A 25762-nucleotide genomic window follows, 5' to 3' on the forward strand; every position below is an offset into this window, starting at 1 on the left:
AAAGTTCCAACAAGTCAGTGTACACCAACGAAATGGCGTGCTCCTAGTTTATTCTTGTTAATTTTGAGATAAAATAATATGGCCTATAATTGTATTTACAATTATACTTCTTCTTTAATACCATAGTTTAAAGGTAGTTGTTCACATTTAAAAAATCAGAATATTTTATTGATGTAAAATATGTATACATCATAATTACACATGCATAAAGGAGTGTGTTAATTTATTATTAATCATCAGTTGAAATTAAAAAAAAAGATTATGTAACACTTTACATCGATGCGTTACCGCCATATCCACATAAATACTCAAAACCAATCAATATGAAATATTTCCTAAAAATAAAGTTAACCCATAAAAAAATCAGTGTTCTTTATTGCAATAGCCAAGATTTCAACGCTAGATGGGGTATGAAAGCATTGATTTAAAGGACAACAGACAAGTTCAGACTTAAAAAACACTTTTTTATCAATTAATATAATATAATAACATTGAAATAAAAACACAACAATAAAAAAAAGATATAGTGCTAAAAACGATGATTTTGATGATCGGTAATTTCCGTAATGCGTTCGGCACTTTCCGCCACCATTTTCCCTGATGACGTAGTCGTGAGACAACTGCGCATGACCCAGAACGACCTCCATTGTTATTTACGCACTGAAGCTTGCAATTTTCCCGCAAAATGTCAGAGTATAAAGATCTGTGTTTGTGAATTACTAGCATTAAAACAATTTTCAATCTAGACTGTGTTGATTTCCATTCGATTGGAAACGTGACATTTAGGATTTACCTATTTGTACGATGGTGCAGTGTGCAGCGTTTGGCTGCAACGCTCGTCCCGAGAAGGGGACAAAAGGATTCTTTGGCTTTCCTAAGGACGATGCTATAAAGCGTAAATGGATTCGTGCCGTGAATTCAGGAAGGCTAATTGACGGAAAGGTTGTGGACTTTGTTCCTACGAAAAATTTGAAGTTATGCATTAAACATTTTGAGGACAAGTGTTTTGTGCATCCTCCTAGTGTAATGGCGAGTGCGGGTATAGGTCTGAGAATCTTGCTGCTTACGGATGCAGTGCCAACTTTGTTCCCTGACACGGTCAACTTCAAGGCATTACAGCCGAAAGCCCTGAAGCCTGACGAGTTAGGACCACCCAAACGGAAACGGGACACATACGGTGCTTTTACAAAGCGCAATCGTATAACGGTAAGACATTATTGCTAAGGTAATGATAAGATACGCATATTAAGTTAATCAGACAAGTTTTATGTTCTTTCAAAAAGCTCAAATACTGGAAATGTAAAAACAATACTTAGACGTTGAATTAAAAATTATTTTCTGTAGTAAGAATGGCTGGCAGCCAGTAGCAAAACTGTCTTTGGCTGTACTGAACGATAAGTGCTTTGGCGGGCATGAGTTTTAGTCCGACACATGTCAGTCTTACTCTTTTCCGACGGGGTTAATTTAAAGCAGTTGCAATACAAGCATAATTTTATAACTATTAACCAAAAATAGAACTTTCGCAAATAATGTGTTGCTTATCTTTTTATTGTTTAAAATTTGAAAAAGGCATCTTTTACTGATTCTATTGTTATTGCTGTGATTGCCCAACTCTGACCAGGGTCATATTCCTAACAGCAAAAAGTATATTTGTTTACCTTACCCAATCCAAAATATTTCCAATTGATAGTTTAGAACCAGAGATGATTAGGCTAGATATAGGGTGCCATTTTACTGATATATTTGTGTTTGGGATTTTCTTTTATATGTATATGTTAGTTGTATGATTAATTATTAAAACTGTATAACAAAAAGAACATACTTTTCCCAGTTAAAAGAAAAATGTAGTTAAAATTCCCAATTTAACTGGTACATATCATATTCCCAAAATGGAAAAAGCCCTGAATAGGAGCTGTTTATGTCTCAAAACTAAATATCCATGTGCAATGCAGTAACAAACTGTTGATATTCCATGTAATAGCATATGATAAGAGATAGGAATAAGTAGCAACAAATGTGACCTTATTATGCCTCATAAGTGTAAATGTACCCTTGCTTTTTTAGTAATTCATAATGTTTTTATAAATTTAGTTGCAAATTTGAAATTTCAGTTGTCAGTTATAGATTGTAGTACCTTATTCCTATTAAGGCTAATGGTAGTGCAATATATTTTTGAGCACAAGCTTTGTAATATGCAATAGGTGAATTAGAAACAGTTTTCAGTGTAATAATTTCATTGTGGTTCTTAAGGGCTTTCGACATTTTGAGATTTCATAATAGAATTTTATCAGAGACATCGATAACACATCTACGTCTCTGATCTTATAAGTGCTACAGGTTTATTGCTTTATAAAGTACGAAAGTGGATGAAAACATATATTATTACTATTTGGAATACAAAGTTAAAGTTATTATACAAGTTTGTGTGACAAACCTTGTAGAAGTAAACAATAAAGGAATTTTACTGTCATCTAAAGACAGTATAATGATGAGTGTAAAATTAAATCAGCCATTTACAGGTATTTCTTTAACATGTCATTTAGTTGATTCAATTTTGTAGTTTCTGTACAAAGTAAGTAGGTCATTATAAAAGTGGCAGTACATTTGCAAATCCCCATGCCAACAAGGCATGGAAGTTGCACCCAGTTGGCAGAATTTGGTGTATTACCATCTTACAGCTGCCATAAATCAAGCTGGTGTCATAAAATTGATTGTCCTCTTTGTTTCTGTGAAGTTATGTTATCAGTGATCTACTGTTATCAATTTAATCTGGCAGTAATAAAACAAGGAGACTATGAGTCTGCAGTCATCATAATAACAGACTACATACTACACAAGCAGAAGGGTTTTTAAAACTAGATATAAATTAAAAAGTTAAATATAATACATAAACTTTTTAATTTAGAACAAAACTTTTTAATTAAAAAGCCTTTCATCAAAGTTAAACTGAAATTATGTTGAAAACATGTCAACTAACTACAATTAACAGCTGTTTTCAAATGATAAATGATTTAAATCTATTATTAGAATAAAGACCGAAAAACTTAGTTTCTAAGCATTAGTTAATAAATTATGTCAATGTATAATGTTTTGATGATTGCATTTAAAAATACTGTAAAACCATTAAATTTCGTGTGGTACGAATTTTCGTGGATTTCGTTCGTCCGCTGAACCACGAATTTAAGTACCAACGATTATTTATACATTTTTAATCCGAAATCGGTTATTTCCGAATGAACCGTACTCCCAAAGCTTCCGTTTACGGCCATTGACCATTTCTGTCACTGAATCGTTAGCGGCCTGTGTCAATAATGCTTCAGTCGTAGACTGAGCCTTTGCAGGGTCGGGCAATCCTGCTATAGTAGGAGAACGTTACTTAACTGTTCCGCTTTTCAACCATATTGAAAAAGACATTATTTGATTGAGATATGCTAGTTTATACAATATGTTGTTTTCTTGATACGTGTTTCGGTAATACTATTTTTAAATCAAGCAGGGTATTTAAACTATACATCAACGATTGTTCTTGTTTACGTGACGTCGTCAAATTAACAGTTTGAAGATTTATCACATACGTCAATTAGTGCCAATTAAAGTTAAAAGAGACATAACGGTTTTCACACGTGTATTTTAGGGACCTTGTTACTCAATTGTTACTACTAGGGGACCGATTGCGCCGAGAATTGCAAATATTGTCAAAACAACATTGATGGCAATTAGCGAGCAGGTACCCACAAGTGCGCCACTTTATTGCTCTTATCGACAATTATCGGCAACACTTTCATGGTTCAGTGTACATTAACCTCAAGTCTTGCTGTCATCACAAATTAGCAGATTATGCTTCGTTATTACTCTGGTTGTTTTAATAAAAGTTTAATTATTATGAATGTCTTCCCCAAAAATTTGAAATCCACGAAATGACCTACAACGAATTAGTTGTTTTTTTATTTGAAATCCACGAAATTACATGTGAACGAATTAGTTTTTTTATTAAACCACGTAATTTCATACCGACGAATTTCTATACGTTTACAGTACATGCAATTTTATTTGAACACTTGTATATATGTGCCTATTTTAAATTGTCTGTGAATTTGCCATACTCATATTTGTAAGAAATGCATGCATTTTTAACCTGTTTTCGTAATAATTGTTCGGTGACTGTACATGTTTATCTCAAAGTAAATGTTGTTCATCGTAATCTCTTTTCAGGACCAACATTGGCGACAATCCTGAACCTTCTGACAGACAATACCTTGTGTACGAGAGCTGTCTTCTGCCATTACTTTTAGTATGCACTGTTTGCGGAAGCACGTGCACCATTACTCGCAAGTCGGTGCGTGGCGGCCAGATTAAGATTAATACCTTGTGTGCAACTGGCCATACTATGATCTGGGAAAGTGCTCCAACTGTCAGCAGCACACCAAATATAAACTTGCTTGCTGCTGGGTTTATTTTTTAAGTGGTGTTTCGATAAGACAATTTTTGAATTGCTTAGACTTTCTTAAAGTTTCTTTTATTTCATATAGAACGTGTACAAGGCTTCAATCTTCATATATTCTACCAGCAGTTGATACTGTTTGGAAAAGAACTCAGCAAAAATTCTTCAAGGTGTGTGAATGACGTTCGCTGAGGCTAGGAGGTGATGCCCGCTGTTGTTCCCCAGGTCATACAGCCAAGTATGGATCGTACACATTGATGGACATTGAGACTGGACACGTCCTTGATGTACAGCTTGTTCAGGTATGTTACTAATTTTAAATCCACATAGTACTTTTAACAGCAGAACTCGGTTTACAAAGGAATGTTGTCATAGATATAAGAGTTATACTGGTTATGATTTGTAGTGATGCAAGAATTTCTTACTCATTTAAGAATTATGTGCGCGTCGTACAAACATTTTTCATTCCACCTATTATTCTTCAATAAGATAAAGTAAACCATTGTGATTTGTCACCTGATGATTTTATGGTAATAATTGCTATTATTTTAGTCTCTTTCTGATATTTATATACAAAAATATTAATAAATAAACAATGTATTACATTCATATTATTGTGAATGCTGTTGCATATAGTAAAATAGCATGTACTATTGTTAAATTTCAGCGTAATAAAGTGAAGAACAGAAATGCCATGGAGCTGGAGGACCTCAAGAGGGCACTCTCAAACCTGTCTGCAAACGGGCTACAGATATCAGACCTGGTTACTGACCGGCATGCCCAAGTTAGAAAGTTCATGAGAGAGGAGATGGGCCAGATTTGCCATTGGTTTGATGCCTGGCACATGGCTAAAGGTACTTTCTATTCGATGGATTATTTATGTTTGTTGCAAATAATCCTATTTAAAGAGAATCTATTATTTATACAGTTCTTTCTGGTACACCAGCTTACCCAGAAAAAGTGTTAAAATGGTAAATGACCACCATGGAATGACTGAACTACTGTTGAAAATGAAAAAAAAAACATCCATACTATATTAACCCATTTATGCCTAGCGTCTAGAAAAAAGGCCTTGGCAAACAGCGTAGACCCAGATGAGACGCCACATAATGCGGCGTCTCATCTGGGTCTGTGCTGTTTGCTTAATGGAATTTCTGTAAGAAGTATTTTAAATATAGAAATAAATATACTAGACATCCCTAATTTTGGAAATAAATTGATCCAATTTAGAAGGATGGGAAAGTCCACTTCGCATAAATGGGTTAGCAAACAAATACATCAGTATTATCAACACGCGTGTTAAATCATTTTGCTTGATAATTTGTATAACCAATTCATTTTGTTTTAAGGGATAAAAAATAAGCTGATTGGACTCGGAAAGAAAAAAACTTGTGAAATAGTTGGAAAGTAGGCCCAGTCGATTGCAAATCACATGTATTACTGTGCTGCTTCAAGTGCTGGCAATGGTGACATGGTTGTCCAGAAATGGCTGTCAATCGGAAACCATGTTTATGACACACACGAAGGTCACGGGGACTTGTTTCCAAAGTGCCTTCATGGTCCAATAAATAGAATCGGGATAAAGAAAAGTATGGTGAAATATTTTGTGCTAAATATATGTAGTCTCTTCCAGTGCCAGTCACTAAATCTCATTAAATAATCTTTGTCAAATATTTGGGTTATATTAAATTTTGAACCTTAACCCAATAATTGTTAAGTTTGTATATCTAATGCCTGCTTTAAAATATTGATTTACAAATTGCTTAAGGAATTTATGAGTTATTCCTCTCAATTTATCTACAAAGGCCTCAAAAGTAATCCTTGAACTTGTGTCCATCATTTTTTCTAATGATCTTACCAAATTTTACATTGGAAAAAATATGTTTTGCCTCTAGAGTGGGGCATACATGTTCAGAAAAAGTACTGTTGTTTTATTTAATGATTATTTCATTTACATTTATTGGATTCTATATGTTCTATTACATTAGTTGCCATGCAAGTTAGGCTTTTATTTGTCTTTAGACTCAAAGGCGCATAAGGAATTACTGCTGGTCATCGGAAACAAACGCCTTCTCTCTGACATTCGAAAGCTGTCACCAGCTGAACAGACTTCGATGCTGGAGGCACAACACGAGGTGGTCTGCCAATTTGCTCCAAAAGTTGTCAGCTTTTCATATCCAGCAATGAAACAGAGGTATGAATTGTGATATTTTATATTATATCCACAGAAAAGTTAGCGCACAAATGCTGTTTTTGTCATTAGTGGTTCAGTATGCATCATTTCACAAAACACTCAAACTTTGAATAAAATTAAACAAATGAACATGGATTTATCTTTGTCTACGGATCAATACACAATGATATGGTATGATTTAAACCATTAGTTGTTGATAACATTGAGTCTGTATGACCAAAGTGTTGTTTATTGACCCATTATAAACTATAAGGCTAAAATAAGTTGTATTCCTACATGATTGATAAATATTTGCGAAACTTAAATGAGAACTAAATTTGATTATTATGTGGTCATGATTTTGACTTTTCTGCATTGGTTGCGGAAAGTCTAACAACCAAAAATATGTTCTTTGTTTATAGTAAAATAAACATGCTAGTTGAATAATAAACACTGTCTGTGGCAGTTCTTAACCATAAAAAGTGTAATGGACTTAGTATGTCCATAATGCACTCGCATAAGTTGTGAAAACAATTTTGAGTTTGTTCTTGTTTCAATAACAAAGTTTACTTACTTTGTGATTTAAAGTAATGTTTTTTTTATTCAGATTGCATCTGGCAGCCCTGCATTCAGTTTCGAATGCGCACAGAAAACATGCGGAGACGAAGAACGGGGAAAAGCGCTATAGAATTTCGTATCCGAAGTACAAAGCGGGCCACCATGTCGTGAAACCTGTTAAAGAAACCTGCAATTATGGTAATGGCCCTTCTTAGCACAATAGAAAATTGGCTTTCTAATATACATATAATGCCAAAACCTTGTAATTGCAATGGCCAGCTTGACTGTTATTCAAATGTTGTTGTTTTTTATAATGTGTGTGTATTTTCTGTATTGCTCAATGTACATATTTGTTACAATGTAATGATTTGTTTTGAATGAGAACAATATCAATCCTTGATAAATCTTTCAGATTATGTCACCGAGCACATGGCTGAATTGCTGCAATTGAAAGAACAATACAAGAGCAGTCGGACTGCGAGACAGGCTTCTTCTGTTCTGTTCTCTCCTCCACCTTTGACATCTTCTGCAAAGAGAATTTTAAAGACTGAAGCAGTGCAGTTGCACCGCCCTAGGTTCAATTAGAAATTATAACCAACTTGACATGCTGTTTTCCATGGCCTTAATGGAGAGGCGCAGTACCCTGCCAGGCTGCCACCCCAAGGTCCCACCCTGGACCCAGAACATTCCCTTTTTATAACCTGATCATATCAATATACTGGATATTTTATTTGAAGTTTCAATAAATTCATAAGATATTCACAGGGAAACTAGTTTTATTATCACCCGCCATAGGCGGAGGGATATTGTTTTGGCGTTGTCCGTCCGTCTTTCCGTCCTTCCGGAGCCATATCGTGGAAGTGCTTATGCGGATTTCATTGAAACTTGGTATGAGTATTTATATGGATAAGAGGATGATGCACGCCAAATGGCATTGTACACCATCTGTTAATAATGGAGTTATGGCCCTTTGTATCTTGAAAAAATGCTTTTTGAGTGTCAAATATAACACTTTTGTGTCCAGAAGCATATTTGCGGTGATATCAATTCAACGAATTTGCTTGTTAATTATAGAATATACAAAGTGTGAATATTCGGCATGAGTATCGACTGAATACTCGCTGAATGCGATGGTTTAAAGCGAACTATGGTGCGGAAATGCTTTAACACATTATAATCTCCCATAAAATTGGAATGTTTCATCTTTTTAAACCTTGTCCGTTGAGATACAAAATGCTCGTATTTATGTATTGTGTTACGACGTAATCCATGTGAATTTCCCGCCAAGATGTGCGAACATTTACGACCAACAGCGAGATTGGTTTCGGGCAGCGTCCGCAGCACGACGTAGATCTTATGAGCTGCCCGAAGGCAATTATTGCTTATTATACTGCGTGTCACACCGATTTTCTATTTAATTTTATATTTCCATTCTGACTGGAAAAGCGGCTTAATGTACTTTCCTCATTGTAAAACTACCAAAACCGCAATAACACGACGATTATCCAGCTTTTGGCGGGAACATGGGTCCCATAAAACAAAGTGTTATATATCACAATTGGCAACAAACCGGTTGCAAAATGGTGTAAAGTTATTTAATTTCATTATCTATCCAAGAGCATCGATATGTAGTTCGTGACTTCAAAATATTGTTTTCTAACAGTTGTGTTCAAATCTCGAAGATGGAATCCAAAAAGCCATGTTCCATGGGCAACATCGTTAACATAGACGGAAATACACATAAACTATTGTGTTCTCTGGAACCACAGAGATATTCTACATGACACTTTTTAAAAGTAATTACCCTAAAAACGTGTTACATCAGTGGTGCACATTGTCAACAACGACTGGAAATATAATATACTATATAAGCCTCTAAGATGCAACAGATTAAGGAACAGAACGAATTTTGGCTATTTTTTGTTTTATGCTTTTAAAGTAAAACACAACAAGTCTCTTTGCGGTTATGTTGTCAAGCGGGGCCGAACCAAACCATATAGAGCGCGCTACGTGCTTCACATGGGGTTAGGGTAAGCAGTGTGTTTCTTACGATTATTTAAAGGGATGTTTTCACGTTTTGATCAATTGAAAAATTGAAAAAAGTTGTTTCGGATTCGCAAAGTTTCGTTTTAGTTATGATATTTGTGAGGAAACAGTAATACTGTACATTTACCATGGTCTAATATAGCCATTATATGCGTCGTTTGACCATTTAAAAACCTGAAAATTATAAAGCGTTGCAACGCGAAACGATTAAATAATTTGGAGAATTCTGTTGTTGTCGTTTAAATTTGTGAAAATACGAAGATTGCTCATATAAAGTATAAAATAGGCCAACCACACATACTTGGCAGGATGGCCGAGCGGTCTAATTAGTTTTTACTCCAGGACTCCGGGGGTCACTGGTTAAAGCCCTGCTGCGGGCTACTTTTTTCCTTTTTTAAATTTTATTCTTAATTTTTCTACAGGAGCTTTTTATATCAAATGTTTACATTTATCAATATTGAGCATTTAATGACATACTTCAAAACATGCCAAAATCTGTGAAAAGGCCCCTTAAATGTTGTGATGTTCCGTAGCGCAAAAATAGTATAATAAAATTAGTTAAATGCGATTATTATTTCGAATTTAGATAACGAAATTGATAGCTTAAAAACAATTGGTACCAGACCAAGGTTTCTATATTGCTTTTAAGAAGAATGGCCTGTTATACTGTATCGATGTATTTCACGGTGATTAAGCGATTCGGACTAAAGAGAAGTCGATATTTTAACAGAATGTTCATTAGTTTAACCGAAAGATACAAACACAAACACCACAACGAATGTTTAATTTTGAACTTGAAAATGAAAAAGTCACGTTGTGAAGCTGCATTTGTGAGCTATACATATATTTAAAGTATATCTGGATGATGAACTTGATAAAGATGAAGCTAAAGCTAATTTGCATATAATAGAGGAAACCATGAAAATGGCAATATAATATGTAATGGAACCTTTTTTTGCTTATTTTTAATAAACAAATAAAGAGCAGATAACATGATCCAAGTTATACTAGAAAGTGGTTTAATAGATAAAAATTGTGAGGAACTGTCTGAATTATGTTATATTTCGATTGGTAATAGTGTTACGGAGGACTGAGTAAAGGCTGATAAAGGTGACGCTAAAAACTATTTCAGACTACGTTGAAACTCCAAAAGTACTAACAAAACCTTTAGACACGTTAACTGCTCCGACACAGAAAAGGACGTGACATTTGGAAACAGCTTCTATGCCTCTATGCCGGTTTTTACGAGTGAAAAGTCTTTATAAACAGGTTGAAAAGCTGCAATTTATGTTTGTATTGATGATGCGTCCTCTTCATCCGTGTAGAAGCTTCTCCGATTACGTAAGTACTTGGGGAGAGATAGTGCTTAAGAAGCTTTATATAATTTAGGTCATTCTGCTCCTGCTGGTAAAGCTGCAATAAATTGACCTGAACGAATGATTGGATAACATGATTGGTTGACGAACTTGAAAACTTTCGGTTAATCAATAATGAAAATGTCAAAGAGTTGGAGAAATTTTCAGATTTGCTTGATGTCGAAGTAATTAACCTAAAAGATGTGAAACATTTAGAAGATTTAAAAGATGGACCTTGCAGAGTCAGTGAACAGTTTAAGAATATTGGGTAAACGAGGAATAGAATAAGCCGTTTGTGCAAGCGACACTACCCATTGTCTGTCTAAGCTCGTTTTCAGGGAAAGTGCGGAATTGCAATTTCAAAAAGACACACAATAGTTTATTATATCAAACACGACTTAAAGCTTCAGCACAAGAGTTGAAGTAAGCAAATGAAATGGTATTTAGTGCATCAAAACTCTTATATTATGGTAAAGCTTACTACAATTCAAGTTATATTAAAGGCAAACAACAAGATAAACGTCCTGATTGATGATGGATGTACAAAATCCTATTTGAATGAAGATTTCATACGGGAAACGATAATTTAAGGGGCAAAAACATTTTGTTACAATAAACGCCATGAATGGAACATCAGACAAGTTTTTAATTTCCTTAGTACACTTTACAATTGAAGGTTTAAGTTTACATTTAACATTAGACATGAAAGCGTAAAGAAAACAAAATATTACTAGCAAGCCAAAAACCGATTGTCAGGAGAGAAAATTCACTAAAATGGTCCCATCTGCGTGATATGCCATTTCCAATAATGAGAACAAAAGCATATTATATGATTATGAAGATCGCCTTCGGTCAAGTGGAACAGTTAATTAAAAAAGGGACAACAAGTTGCAAGATTGATTACAGGTGGCAAAAAGCTTATTCACATTTCATTCAAATTTAGTATACCATAGGGCATTGATAAAACTTAAAGAAATTAAAGGATTTTAGAATTTAAGGATATCTAGGAGAGATAACTTTGTCACTTAATGACAGAACAAACTTGTCAACAGCACAAAATAATATCGAATACAAACGTGGTAATTATGAAGAAGACATGTATTTAATTTACAGACAATTTTAGTACATAACACATAATGTAAATCATGTTTATCACATAAGTATTTTTTAACTCTGCACAACCATTATTTATCTTAAAAACTGTAATACAGCACTAACTTCTTAATGTTCTTATGTGGAATACTTCTATGATAATTTATTTACATACTAATATTTATTTTGCATGGTACAATCTAGAGTTGTTTTGTTTTGTTTTAAAATGCTTTAACTATAAAACAATTAAATTTGTATATGAATGTATATCCAATTTACGACAATTATATGTATGTATCCATCATACAGCTGTATACGAAATGTGTGTATTCCTTAAGAAAATCTTTGTATTTGTGTATGTAATTGTCTACGTCTGCATGTAATATTTTACGAAAAAAATACATTTTGCACTTAAATAAAACAAAACAGAAAAAAAGAACATACATAAAGAGAACTGTCATTAACAGTATTTTTAAAGTTGCTGCATACTTAAAGTAAACGTATCTCATTAAAACCAGTAAAAGATAGTACTTGAATAATTGCATACTAACATGCAAACCGAGATTACAGAATGCAGAGTTTATGTCGTTTGACAGTAGATATACAATATCATATTTCTACCAGAACATTAAAAAATCACAGAGATTATAATAAGGTCAGTTCATGAACAGTGTAACCATGAAGGGACACATCATGGTTTGTCCAACTTGTCGTCAAGGGTTTAGATCGAACATGGTCGTTGAGCGATACGAGAGGTAAATAATGACTGTTAAGTGTGTAAACGACAAAGAGCTAGACGGAAAATGAGATAATGTCCCGATTACCCTCTTGTAGAATAAGGGTACGTAAGAGAGCATTCGCTAAAATATGATGATTATGTTGAACCATTTCTCCCTGTTCATGGTAGAGGCAAGAGTCATGAAAAGAGATACTTGTGTCTTTTTACTGTTCTTGAGAATGCTGATATAGAACTACAATCGCTAGTTTCAACTTTAGATGAATCGCACATTATGAGGAAAAAAGCAGATAAAATATCCTTATGGAATGCACAAGATATTGATTAAGGCTGAAAAAAGAGTACAACATCATACAAACAGTAGGTGTAAACGATGAAGGGTTATAAACAATTTTTGATAAAGTCATGGCCCCTAACTTACCAGTCAGCTTATTTAACATTTTTAGTAGAGGTGGCTCGGCAAAAGGCTTACTCGTTAAACATCGCTAAAATGGTCTAACCGAAGAACACGACGTATGTGAGTGTTTTACGGGTTGTATCAACAGACAGTCTGAGAAGCAAGTGGGGCGTTTTCTTTTAAGTTATTCATACAATCGATCGAAAAATTCGGATGGCAATCGTGTTAAAAGGCGGAAAAATGAGACCAGACCAATAACCAAGCTATTCTAATTAAATTATTAAAACGAGACAAATACTTTCAGGAAATAGCTCTGTGTTTAAAAGGCACACTAATACCTGAACTAAGAACCTATAGTAAATTAAAAAAATGTTGTCCTTTATAAATAGCTCTGTGTTTTCCTCGAGATTTTTCAGCTATAATTATTCGCGAAAAGACGATTGAAAGAAGACTCTTAACTTGATATTAATAGCTCAAGAATAACAACATTCAATGAAACCACATCTAAGGGTTTAAGTCCTTTTAGAATATAAAGATATGAAACTCTACCTGCTGATGCAGTATTGCATTCTCATTATAAACAGTTACTTGGTCCTTTATTTTAGGCAAGTGACCAATAGCCTAAACAGTACGTAGCAGCACATTACGAAACAACATACACACAACGAAGAATAAAGCTGGGGTCACCGCCTTGGAACGGTTAATACAAAGCATTGAGGGTTTAAACAAGTTTTAGAGCGCTCAACCTCACACTTGGCCCTGCAATATTCATGATACATATAAGTGTAAATAAAATTTAACCTCACAGCAATTGCAACTCACATTAAACAATAATAATAGGGGAATTAAAACGCATTCAATTTAATTATCGTTTAATTACTCAATGGTAGGAAGGAGACCAGAGCAACAGAGTTACAACTTTTGAAGAAACGATGAAATGAAATTTCAAACAAGTGTCAACTATATCCCTTCTTTTTAGAAAAAAGATTTAAGAATATAGCATCATATAGTTAATATTTCAGATCATCATCGTGCGAATACAGGAAGAAACAGCAATAATGGGTGTAAAAGATCCATTTTGCATAGCTTGGTTGTTAATTTGACTGCTAAAAAAAAATCAAACAAGAAACGCCCGTCAGAGAGGAAAAATTTAGAAAATTTAACGATATAAACCCGATGACCTATGCATGTAGCCCAAAACAGTGAAAGCGTGTCGGATGATGTCGTTTAGAAGCGATGACAGGATGACGTAAAAAAATCCATTCTAATTAAAGGGGCAGTACTGTAAAATCGAATGATATGTTTATTGAATTTTTAAGAATCAAATATAAAATGGTCATTCCATTAATACTTCCAAATGTTATGAGAAGAAAGATATATTGAATTAAAAACCAACAAGCATGTGTTTTTAAGTACGTCAACATCATATCCTTTTGATAACAATGAGTAAATTAAATTGAAAAGTTTAATATACACATTTTCTTAAAGAAATTTTTATTTGCGAACACGCTTCAAAACGTCTCAATAAAATGATGGGTGGGAAATTCCATTAGTTAAATGCCATTAGTTAGAAGACTTAAAAGCAAAGGCTGTAAAATTATACATTATCCCCACGATCTTAAATTTGAACGGGTGTGGTTGGTTTATGCCGTCTTTATATCCCCCAAATAATCTTAATAACATATTCGTAAAGTCTCATTTTAATCATATATCCCTCAAAAACGATTTCGGGGATATATGCAACGACACAAATATGGAGTAACACACAGTTAAACTTGAAGTTTAAGTATCTTTAGCCAGAATGACTGACTTATGCTTAGCTGCACACATTATTTGTAATATTAACTTTAACAAAATATTATAAACACTCTTATTTAGAGTTTTTAAGATAACAAATAGAAAAAAATAACACAAAAGCACAAGCATTTGACTTTGAAGTATGATATTTACCTTGACCGGGATTTACTCTGACTGGCGCCTAAATCAAGTTTTCAGAACATTCTTGCTTGGGAACGAAAACTAAGGCTCAAACATTTGAATTTTAAACGTTAACTTAAAACAAACATATAATGTTACTATATCAAAACTTATCATCGCAATCTTCAATTAACAACTGAATTTTAACGGGGAATGATATATTAATATTTATGTGGCGTATTAATATGGTATATGAATTATGCCTTCTGAACGATAAAGACAATTTTTTAGATAGATTTTATTCAATCCTTCAACGGGTTAAGCGGTTAAAATAATGACCTGTATAACTCCTACCTATACAGATCGTACGCAAAATCGCGTTGGCAGGACTTACGCATAACTTCTTGCCTAAACTTTGTAATGAAGTTTTATTGAATCCTTAAATGGGAGGCATGATTATATGACCCCAAACGTACCGTTCAATGTGTGTTTTACTTGAAATCAACGACTTTGACTTTGAACCAATTTGACTTATCCATGTCTTCTGCATATCGTTCCAGTTTCCTAAAACTCAGATGGTAGAAATTGCAAGGATATATGAGTTATTCTTATATGTTTTTATGTTGTTTTGTATTGTGCTGTTTTGTACTGTTTTGGCAATCGGTCACTTGCCTTAAATAAAAGACCAACTAATTGTATATAATAAGAATTCAATACTGCTCAAGCAGCTGGAGGTTCACTTCTTTATACTTTATTATGAACTTTAAACTCCAAACATGGACCTAGAAGACCCTGACCTTTATCCGACAAGACTGACTGATGCCTTGCACACATTGAACCAAAGCCTTTAGTAGTTAAAGTCAATGACATGGAAATTCATCAAAATGTGTATAAGATATGAAGCGGACACGAACGTTTAATGAACATACTGATGGATGAACGTAGATAATTAAAATACTAGTATAAGATGATCAATTTTAATATTAAAATACCGTGTTCAGCAGCCATCGTCTTCTGAATTGAAATAGCCTGTTCAGCTACGGACTTCATATGTTTTATAAGCCCAGCTTTGATTCGTTTAAAGTCGTCTTCCGGACCTATAAAATAAATATATATATTTTTTTTTTATTCAATATCATACATACAATGTTAACATATATATGATCATACAGCATAGTGATTGTACAAAGCAATAAAGTTCAGACATGTTATACAAGATATGCTAATATATTTTTTTTAGAGAGAAAAGAAAAGAACAACAGAGGAATAGTTATGAAAAAAAAAGATGAATTGTATAAAGTCGGAAGAAAGCATACTGGACTTGTGTGTTTTGTTGTATATTCACAATGATCTTGTCAGATTGAAAAAAATATATAAAAAAATAAACAAAACTATTTTAGAGAGATAAACTAACATTAGAATGAAATGTATATAAGTGGACAAAAACATTATGAGAATTTAATCCGATTCCATTTTGGTTCAAAGATTTGTAATGTGTCATTACTGAGGGCTATTTCTTTCTCAATCTGGATTTTTAGTTTAAAACTATGGACAAAACAATTAAAATTTGGTACTTGTTTTTTGTACTTCATGTTTAAGATAAAATATTTCATCAATATAACCATAAAATTCACAATATTATTACAGTCTATTGATTTCAATTAGTTAATTCCGAAACTTACATTTAAGAAAGAAAGTTTAACGTTTAGTTGATGTTGTTCAAGAAAAGATATTAATTGATTCCAAATAGGCTGGATGTGTTTGCACTCCCAAAAAAGATGTTCTATAGTTTCAATGTTTTCACTGCAGAAGTCACACCGATTTGAGTTAGATAATTTGCATTTAAAGAGATATTTATTTGTAGCTATAATTCTATGGATGTATTTATATTGAAAATTTCTCAGTGTGCTTTCAATGGTTGTTTTATATGGCATGGTAAATATGTGTTTCCAATTAAGTTCCTTTTCTCCAAAAAGGACTTGCCATTTATTTTGGATTTTGGAGTTTTCTGTAGGGTTTTTAATTTGTAGTGTGTAAAATATTTTATTTGTTTTGTTTTTTCTTCCAAGTATGTTTTCTACAAATGTTGTTTGAGTACATGGAGTATTATTTGTATTGATTTCAGATTTAATATGTATGGGTATGCTTTTGATTAGTGTGTAGTACTTCAGAAAAGTATTTGAAGGTATTCCGTATATGTAGCATATATTATCAAAAGAGTAGAAATCCTTAATTCTGTAGTCAAATAATTGGTCGACATATTTAATGCTTCGTTCAAACCAGTCTTTATAGAAAAACGTCTTATCGTTTGAAGTTTTGTCTTTATTGTTCCATAAAATTGTTTTACTGCTGGTTTGGGTTTCTAAGTTATGAGTGACATCACTCCACGCTGATAGAACATCAGACAGAAATATGTTTTCGTTTGCAATTTCATGTAAGATAGTATTGCTGATGTTACATTCAAAGAGTAAGGAGTCACCATATTTTTTTAGGATTTTCTGGTAGAATAATTTCCATTTACTCGTATTGGTATTATCTAGGTATCTTTTAACCCAGCTGCATTTGATTGCATTCAAGAATGAGTCAATGTTCGTTAATTGGATACCTCCATTTTCTACAGATTGAATTAACTAAGTTCTTTTTATTTTATCAGGCTTACCGTCCCATATGAAATTAAATATTGCTGATTTTATATCGTTAATAACATCATTTGGTGGATTTGGGAGAACTGTTAATACATATATTAATTTAGGAAGTGCAAACGTTTTCAATACTGTGCTTTTCCGATCAGTGTAATTTTACGATGATGCCATGATTTTCAGCAGTTTTTAAAATTCTGTAATTTAGGTAGTATGTTTTTAAGAACTGTGTCCTTTTCATTATTTGTGAAAGTAATTCCTAACGTTGTGGCTTCATCGGATGTCCAATTAAATTTCATTTCTTTTTTATATTGAACATTACTTTGTTTTAATTTACCTACTCGTAGCACAGTACATTTACTTTTGTTTAGTTTAAGACCCGATGTCATTCCGTAAAGGGTTAGCGCTTCTATTAGGTTATGGAAAGAATCGTAATTGTCGTTTAAAAAATAAGTTGCATCGTCAGCAAATAGGGATGGTTTGATTTCTTCGTTAGGTTCTAGTGATATGCCTTTTATGTGTTTATTTGATTGGATGTGATGTGATAGATACTCGATGCAAATAATAAATAGCGATGATGAGGGTGGACATCCTTGTCGAACCCCTCGTTCGATGTTAAAACTGTTTGAAAAGAAGCCATTGTTAATGATTATACTGTTAATATCGGTATAGAATAGTTTGACCCATTGAATGAGACTTTCACCAAAGTTCATATTTTCTAAGCAAGAGAACATAAATTAATGATCAAGCGAATCGAATGCCTTTTCAAAGTCTGCAAAGAATATTAGACCAGGATTCTTTGAATTGTTGAAAAAGTTTATGCATTCTTGGATAAGACGAACGTTTTCACCAATGTAACGTCCTTTTATGAAACCAGATTGAGATTTTGAAATGATTGATGGTAATATGTTTTTTATTCTGTTTGCTATACTTTTAGTTGCAATTTTATAATCATTGTTTAGTAAACTAATCGGGCGCCAGTTTGATAAGGATTCTAAGTTTTTTCCATGTTTTGGAATAAGTGATATAATACCTTGTTTTTGTAGCGTAGTTAAGTTTTCGTTGTTAAATGAATAGTTTAGTGAATTAATTAGATGTGTTTTTATATCATTCCAGAATATTTTATAAAATTCGATTGTGATGCCATCAGATCGGCTTTTGTTATTTTGCATTTCTTTTAGGGCTAATCCACATTCATATTCATTAAGCAATCCGTCGCACAGTTGTTTTTCCTCCTGGTTTAAAGCGTGATGTGTATTTTTAAAAAGGGTGTTATTTTCAACATTTTTTCGTTTATAGAGGGTTTCGAAAAATAAACGTTGTTCTTCTAGTATTTGAGTTCTGTTTGTTATATCTTTGCCATTGACTACTAATTTGTGTACAGTTTTTTGTTCACTTCTACGTTTTTCAATGTTTGCGAAATATTTTGTATTTTTTTCATTGTGTTCAACATGCTGTGCACGCGCTCTTAGTATTATTCCATTTAGATGTGTATGATAGATTCCATCTAATATTTGTTTTTTTAATGTTATTTCATTTTCAATGTCGGTGGTATCATTTGTGTTTGTTTGATGCAATTGTTTTTCAAGTTTTTCAATGATTTTGATGGTTTCAGTTTCAAGTTTGTGTGTTTCTTTTTGTTTAAATGATGTGTATCTAATTGTTGTGTTACGTATATTTCTTTTAATTACTTCCCATAAGGTGTTTGGGTTTGCATCTTTATTATTTTGAACTGTATTTAATATTTCCTGTTTTATTTGTGTTTGATATTGTGTATCTAATAAGATGCTGTTGTTAATTTTAAAGTATCATGGGCCTCTTTCAGGTTGTATATTGTGCAGTTTAAGTTCAACTAGAGAGTGGTCAGTCATAAATCCTGGTTTTATGTTACACGTGTCGATAATGTTGCAAAGAGATTCAGATATTAAAAAATAGTCTAATCTACAAAATATTGTTGGTTTTGTGTTTGAGTGCCAGGTGAATTTGCTTTCGTTTGGATATATTGTACGCCAGATGTCTATCATATTGTAGTTTTCAATTATGTTATTTAAAATGTTTCTATTTTTAGTATGGGTATAAAGGTTTCCATTTTTTTTATCTAATAATGGGTTCAAGACAGTATTGAAATCACCACCGATTATGATATTTTTATCTTGGTTATTAATTATAAAGGATTGTAATGTTTCGTAAAATATGGAATCGTCTATGTTAGGGCCGTAGACGTTGATTAATGTTATTTGTGTTTCGTGTATTTTGATATCTATACTTGCTTGTCTTCCAATTATTATTTCGTTAAAGTTATCGACTGTGACCTTATATTATTTTTTATCAGAAAGACAATGCCATGTTTATTAGTATGTTGTCCACTGAGATAGATGTCTCCGTCCCATTCGTCCTTTAAGGTTTGTGCTAAAGTATGTGTCAAGTGACTTTCTTGTAATAGGCATATACTATATTTATTTTCGTCTAACCATTTGAAGATTTTAATTCGTTTATCTTTATTATTTAGCCCTTTTACATTCAAAGTACATAATTTAATCATTTAAAGAGGTGAAGGGTGACGTAAGTGATAATTTGTGTGTGCTTGTCCAGTTAGTTAAATAAAATTTATTATAATACCACCATCATTGAAACTAGAAGAAACTAATACAATGCCACTTATAAAACTATAACTACTACAACTGCTACTACTACTAATAATAATAACGTCGTAGGTAATTTTCATAAAGTTGTTACAATGTTACATCACTAATATTTTATAAATATATTACTATGAATCATTATAAACATAATAATTAATCTTGATATATATATATATATATGTTTTTGCTTTTTTTCAAATGTTTTTCGTCTTTTATTATAATCGATAGTGTTGATAGTGTCAAACCGCCATTATGAACATAGTTTTGTCACAGGGTTACTTAATATGATCAACAAAGTCCTGGCGTAGGTTCTTAAATGTATTTGTACCGTATAAAACGGGCCTATAAAGATATATCATCTAGTTAGAAATATATAAAAACAATCTAACATAAACACACAATACAAAGATTACACATAACAATATCACAATAAAACTTAATGGGACGCGCTGCGGAAAACAATACATATACATTAATAATATAAAGTATAAAGAATAATATAAAATAGCTTATCACAGTGTCCGATTATTAAATAATAATAAATCTCCTTTATAGGTAATAAAAAGAGTACTAGATTTCTATTCCTCTTAACTTGTGAAAGTTCTGAAGGGTTGTGAGATCGAAGGAATTTGGCGCGGAAGGAAGAAATGGGTGAACGAACAACCCAATAGGAACCTTTCTCTCAATCTTTCTTTCATTCAAACATAAAACATAAAGAACAATTGGACGGATACGGTAAACAGTGCTCACACAAAAGCACGTGCAGCAGTTGGATAGCCTCGGCCGACTTCGTAGATATACATTGTTAAATGTATAAATCCGAAGTATTCCGATTCACCCAACAACAGCAGACAACACAATGGCAAATCACCTTGACAAAGACAAACGAGGACAAACGGAAAAGTCGGCGCATGCGCGATGACAATTATACGTTCGCGTGCACTTTAACTATGGAACGGCGCATGCAAATTTAATATAGGTAAAAACGGACATATAGAAAATGTCAAACTGTGACATTCTCCTCTGCTAAGAGAAAATGTCTCCTGACATTACATGACTCTTCAACTAATCAAATACCTTCAATATTTACAAAACCTACAACTATACAGTACCCAGTATGACTTTATGATTAAATAATCAACTTGAGATTCTGACAAACTGAATTACATGTTAAACTATATCTCAAAAAGTATTTGCATTTGAAAATAGTTTCTTCTAGTGGTTGTTAATATCAAGTAAACGTATCTGCGAAAAATTGCGAAATAACATGTCGAAAAGAAGTGAACAATATCAGTTGATGCTGTTGCGTGCCATATTCATCAGCTTAGTACTGGATGTGTTAACAACCAAGGGAAGTAACTGCAATAGACATATCAACAATTTATACAGGATTTATTTCCCTGCAACAGATATTTCAAGGTTATTGACTAAAGTATTTTAAAGACTGGTACACATAGTACCTGAAATTAAAGATCGTAATTCACTTATCCTTAAAGGTACATACTCAATTTTCTGAAATAAATGGTACTGCTAATATTAAAAACATATCATATAAACATAATGTGCAATTATTCTTTTGAAACATCTGCAATGAAACAATACATTAAAATAACTGTAAACGAAGGTTAAAACATTCTTTGGCTAATAATATAACATAAAATACAATTTATGCAATAGTAGCAATAATCACCATGTATGAATGTTAACATACTGTCTCTGTGTTAGACACTCATCTTAGATGTCTGAAAATAATCAGTAGAAATGAGAGTTCCAAGCTGAAACAAAATAATTGTATTTAATCTGTAACTTAATAAAGATCAGACCTACAAAATAAGACATCTGAAAACATTTTACAACTTTTCAATAATACAGTGAAATGAAAATACATTTTCAACTTATTGAAACTGTGACATTCTCCTCTGTCACACATAATAAATTTCAACCTGGGGGAAAGTCTCTACATGAGCTGTAATTGGTTGAACCCTATCTCCATACCAATCTGGCTTTCTCATTGGTCTCTGTGGTCGTTGTGGTACCACCGGCTCTGCAGCATGTGGTCGTTCTGGAAACACCGACTCTGCAGAGTGCGGTCTTTGGAGTAACACCGGCGTTGGAGCCTGTGGTGTATTATTTCTGCTCTGGTCTGCAATCTATGACTCGGACCTATGACCTAAGGATAAAGGCTGGTTCTGATTAGACATATTATTACCTGAAAAGTGATAATCAGTATAACTGTGAGGTTGAGACCTAGCAAAACTTGCGTTATAAGAAGTAGGTGTGTCCCGCTGAAAATAAAACGCAAGGTTGGACCTACCAGTATAGTTATTGCTTGATGTACCGTCACAAATAGCACGTGAGGTGCTAGATGGCAACTCTTGTCGAGAAAAATTGACACAGGGTTTTGGTAACGGTCTTCTCCTATGGGGTATGATATACCTCGGGCTTGCCTCACTTGTCTCAGAACCGCTGTCTGACTCCGACTCTGATGGAAAGTTGATTTCCTTGTTCGTGTCGACTTCCGGTGTTGGTCTCTTATGTTTTGGTATGGTTGGTTTAGTCGTTTCCGGGTACGTATCTTCATATGGGATAGAGTGCAGAGGAAGTAATTCCTGTGTATGGTTTTCACTGGTACCTTGCCACTCTTTTTCTTTACTCTGTAGACTGGTATCTTCTGGTCTGGGATTTCCATCACAAGGTATGGGTCTCGCTGCTACTTGTCGTCCAGCTTCCCTTTTGGCGTCACATTCTTGATAAGTACCCTGTCACCAATCTCGAGCGTGGAATGGCGTACCTTGGTGTCATATATTGCCTTGTGGCGACCAGACTGCTTCTCGGAGTTCTGCTTGGCTGTTTGGTAGGCGAAGTCCAGTCTTTTCTTCAACTTGGCTGCATAGTTGTTCTTGGTGGTGGATGGAGCTGTAGAGTCCTTCACACCAAGGAACGCATCTATGGCCAGTCTCGGGTTCCATCCAAAGAGAAGATAGTGCGGTGAGAAGCCTAAGGACTCATGTCTTGTGGAGTTGTAGGCGTGAATCATGGGCTTGACATAATCATTCCAGTTTTACTTCTCGGCTGAATTCAAAGTGCCTAACATCCCAAGTAGTGTCGCATTGAAGCGCTCGGTGACTGGATTCCCCATAGGATGGTAGGGGTTAGTCCTAGTCTTTGGCACTCCTGCTATGTTACATAACTCCTTAATGACCTTGCTCTCGAAGTTTCTTCCCTGGTCGTTATGCAGTCTTGCTGGAAATGAGTAGTGAGAGAAGAAATTCTCAAACAGGACTTAAGCCGTGGTCTGTGCAGTCTGGTTGCGTGTTTGTATGGCTTGGGCATAGCGAGTGAAGTGGTCTGTGATGACGATGATGTTCTCGTATCCACCCTTGGACTTCTCAAGCGAAAGGTAGTCTATGCATACTAGCTCCATGGGATGAGTACTTGTAAATGGTAACAGGTGTGCTTGGGCGTTGGTAGGCGACTTTCTCCTCAGGCAGTTTGGACAGGTTTGAACCTCAAACACTATATCCTTCTCCATGCATGGCCAAAAGAAGCGCTGCTTCAACAACCAAAGTGTCCTGTCATGTCCTTGGTGACCGACATCATCATGGAGACCTTTCATGGCCCAGTCTCTGTAGCTCTCTGGTAGAACTAGCTGTAACACATCCTGACCGTCTATCTGACACTTTCTGTATAAAATACCGTCTTTGATGGTAAAAGAGCTCCTATGTCTCAGGTACTTCTGTATGTCCTTAGATTCCTTTTTTAGTTGGTCCTTCGGCAGTAGAAGTCTGTTATTAATGATATGGTGAATCCTGGAAATGGTAGGGTCTTTCTGTTGTTCCTCCTTCCAGTTGACCTCACTTATGTCTGTAGCTTGGTAGGTAGAATCCTCTATGTCTGTCCCAAGGTTACCATTGTATGTAATGACGAAAGACTCTGCCAGTGGATGTCCATTTGACCTGGCTATGGCCTCGGAGAACAGGGCTTTGATGACATCTGTGAACATCACCTCTTCTTCTTGCTGCTGTGGTCTTCTACTCAATCCATCAGCATCAGCGGTTCAACAAGCCTGCCTTGTACACGGCCTTGAGGTTGTAGTTGCCCAGTGCGGCTAACCATCTGTGTCCTGTCGCATCTAACTTGGCTGTTGAAGATACATAGGTGAGCGGGTTATTGTCAGTTCTCACTATGAGGGTGTTTCCATACAGGTAGTCGTGGAACTTTTCTGAGATGGCCCACTTCAGACACAGAAACTCCAGCTTGTGCGCAGGGAAGTTCCTCTCGCTGGCACGAAGACCTCTGCTGGCGTAGCTGATGACACGCTTCAAACCGTCCTGTTCCTGATATAGTACGACGCAAAGACCCTCTGTAGACGCATCGACTGAGACAAGAAAAGGTTTAGAAAAATCACCATATCCAAGTAGAGGTGGATTAGTAAGAATCTGTATAATAGTCTCAAAGGCCTTCTGTTGGCCATCACCATATCCATGGTGTTTTCTTCTTCTTGGACTTCTTGGAAGCTTTGTTGGTGGGATGACCAACAAGTAGGTCATTCAGCGGTTTGACAATCTCTGCATAGTCCTTTACAAATCGTCTGTAATACCCTGTAAAACCAAGGAAAATTCTCAAGGACTTTATTTCTTGTAGAACTGGCCCAGTAGTCAAAGACCCAGTTTTCTTAGGGTCTGTATGATTTCCGTCAGAGGATTCCACATGACCTAGATAACAAACTGAAGTGCTGAAAAATTCACACTTAGAAGCTTTAAGTTTAAGACCATGGAGATGAAGACGTTTAAAACAAGCTTCTAACCTGGTGACATGATCTTCGAAATTCTGTGAAACAATAAGGACATCATCTAAAAAAATAAGACATTCTCTAAGGTTCAGATCATCCATACATGTGTCCATGAGTCTTTGAAAAGTACTGGGTGCATTTGTTAACCCAAACGGCATCCGCTCACATTGGTAGAACCCCAATCCTCCTACTGCAAAGGTTTTCTTTTCTTTGTCTTCCTCTGCTATTTCAACCTGCTAGTATCCGCTGCCTAAGTCTAATTTTGAAAAGAATTTTGAATTTGCAAGTGTATCGATCATATCTCCAACTCTCGGTAGATTGTATGCATCTTTGATTGTTCTCTTATTCAGTTCCCTTAAATCTAAACAAAATCGTAAACTGTTATATTTTGTCTTACTAAAACTACATTGCTACAATATGGTGAACTGCTTTCTTTGATGGCTCCGCAATCAATCATCTCCCGCAAGTGCTGTCTAACATCTTCGAACATGGATGGTGGTATTCTGGTGTAAGGTTGTTTAAAAGGTGTATCATTATTAAGTTTGATTTGGTGCTTAACTACGTCTGTCTTGCCAATATCTGTGGATGATTTTGAAAAGATATTCTCCCAATTTCCTAACACGTGTTGTGCTCGAACGTACTGTTCTTCTGTTAAGTTCTCTTTATGGACTTTTATACCTCACTCCTGTAAATTTTCAAAAGTTTTATTAACAGGTGTAGGAGTAGTCACTGGTTCAGGTTTCCCTGAGTCAACAACATTGACTTCTGAAAGAGAACATATAGTTGTTTTTGGAAATATTCTAAAGGGAAACAAGTTTTGGACATACAGTCAATCCAGATAGTTGAGGTTTGTCAGTTGCCTCTGTAAGACCTGTTTTGACACCTTTCTGTTTCCGAACAAAACCTGAAATTGTTGAAACTTCATTAGGATGAATGACTATTGGAAACTTGTTGGTTGTCTTCACTGAAGCATA

General features: G+C 34.4%; 1 protein-coding gene across 1 annotated transcript; it reads left to right on the plus strand.

Moving 5' to 3' along the window:
- Positions 1-804: 804 nt before the first annotated feature.
- Positions 805-7757, plus strand: LOC127870060 (uncharacterized). The gene is made up of 7 exons (XM_052412718.1): positions 805-1177; positions 4640-4743; positions 5109-5269; positions 5897-6030; positions 6464-6635; positions 7222-7370; positions 7585-7757. The coding sequence occupies exons 1-7, from the start codon at positions 805-807 to the stop codon at positions 7755-7757; spliced, it is 1266 nt and encodes a 421-aa protein (XP_052268678.1).
- Positions 7758-25762: the final 18005 nt, after the last annotated feature.

The sequence above is a fragment of the Dreissena polymorpha genome, chromosome 2, assembly GCF_020536995.1.
Source record: "Dreissena polymorpha isolate Duluth1 chromosome 2, UMN_Dpol_1.0, whole genome shotgun sequence".
NCBI classification, from domain to species: Eukaryota; Metazoa; Mollusca; class Bivalvia; order Myida; family Dreissenidae; genus Dreissena; species Dreissena polymorpha.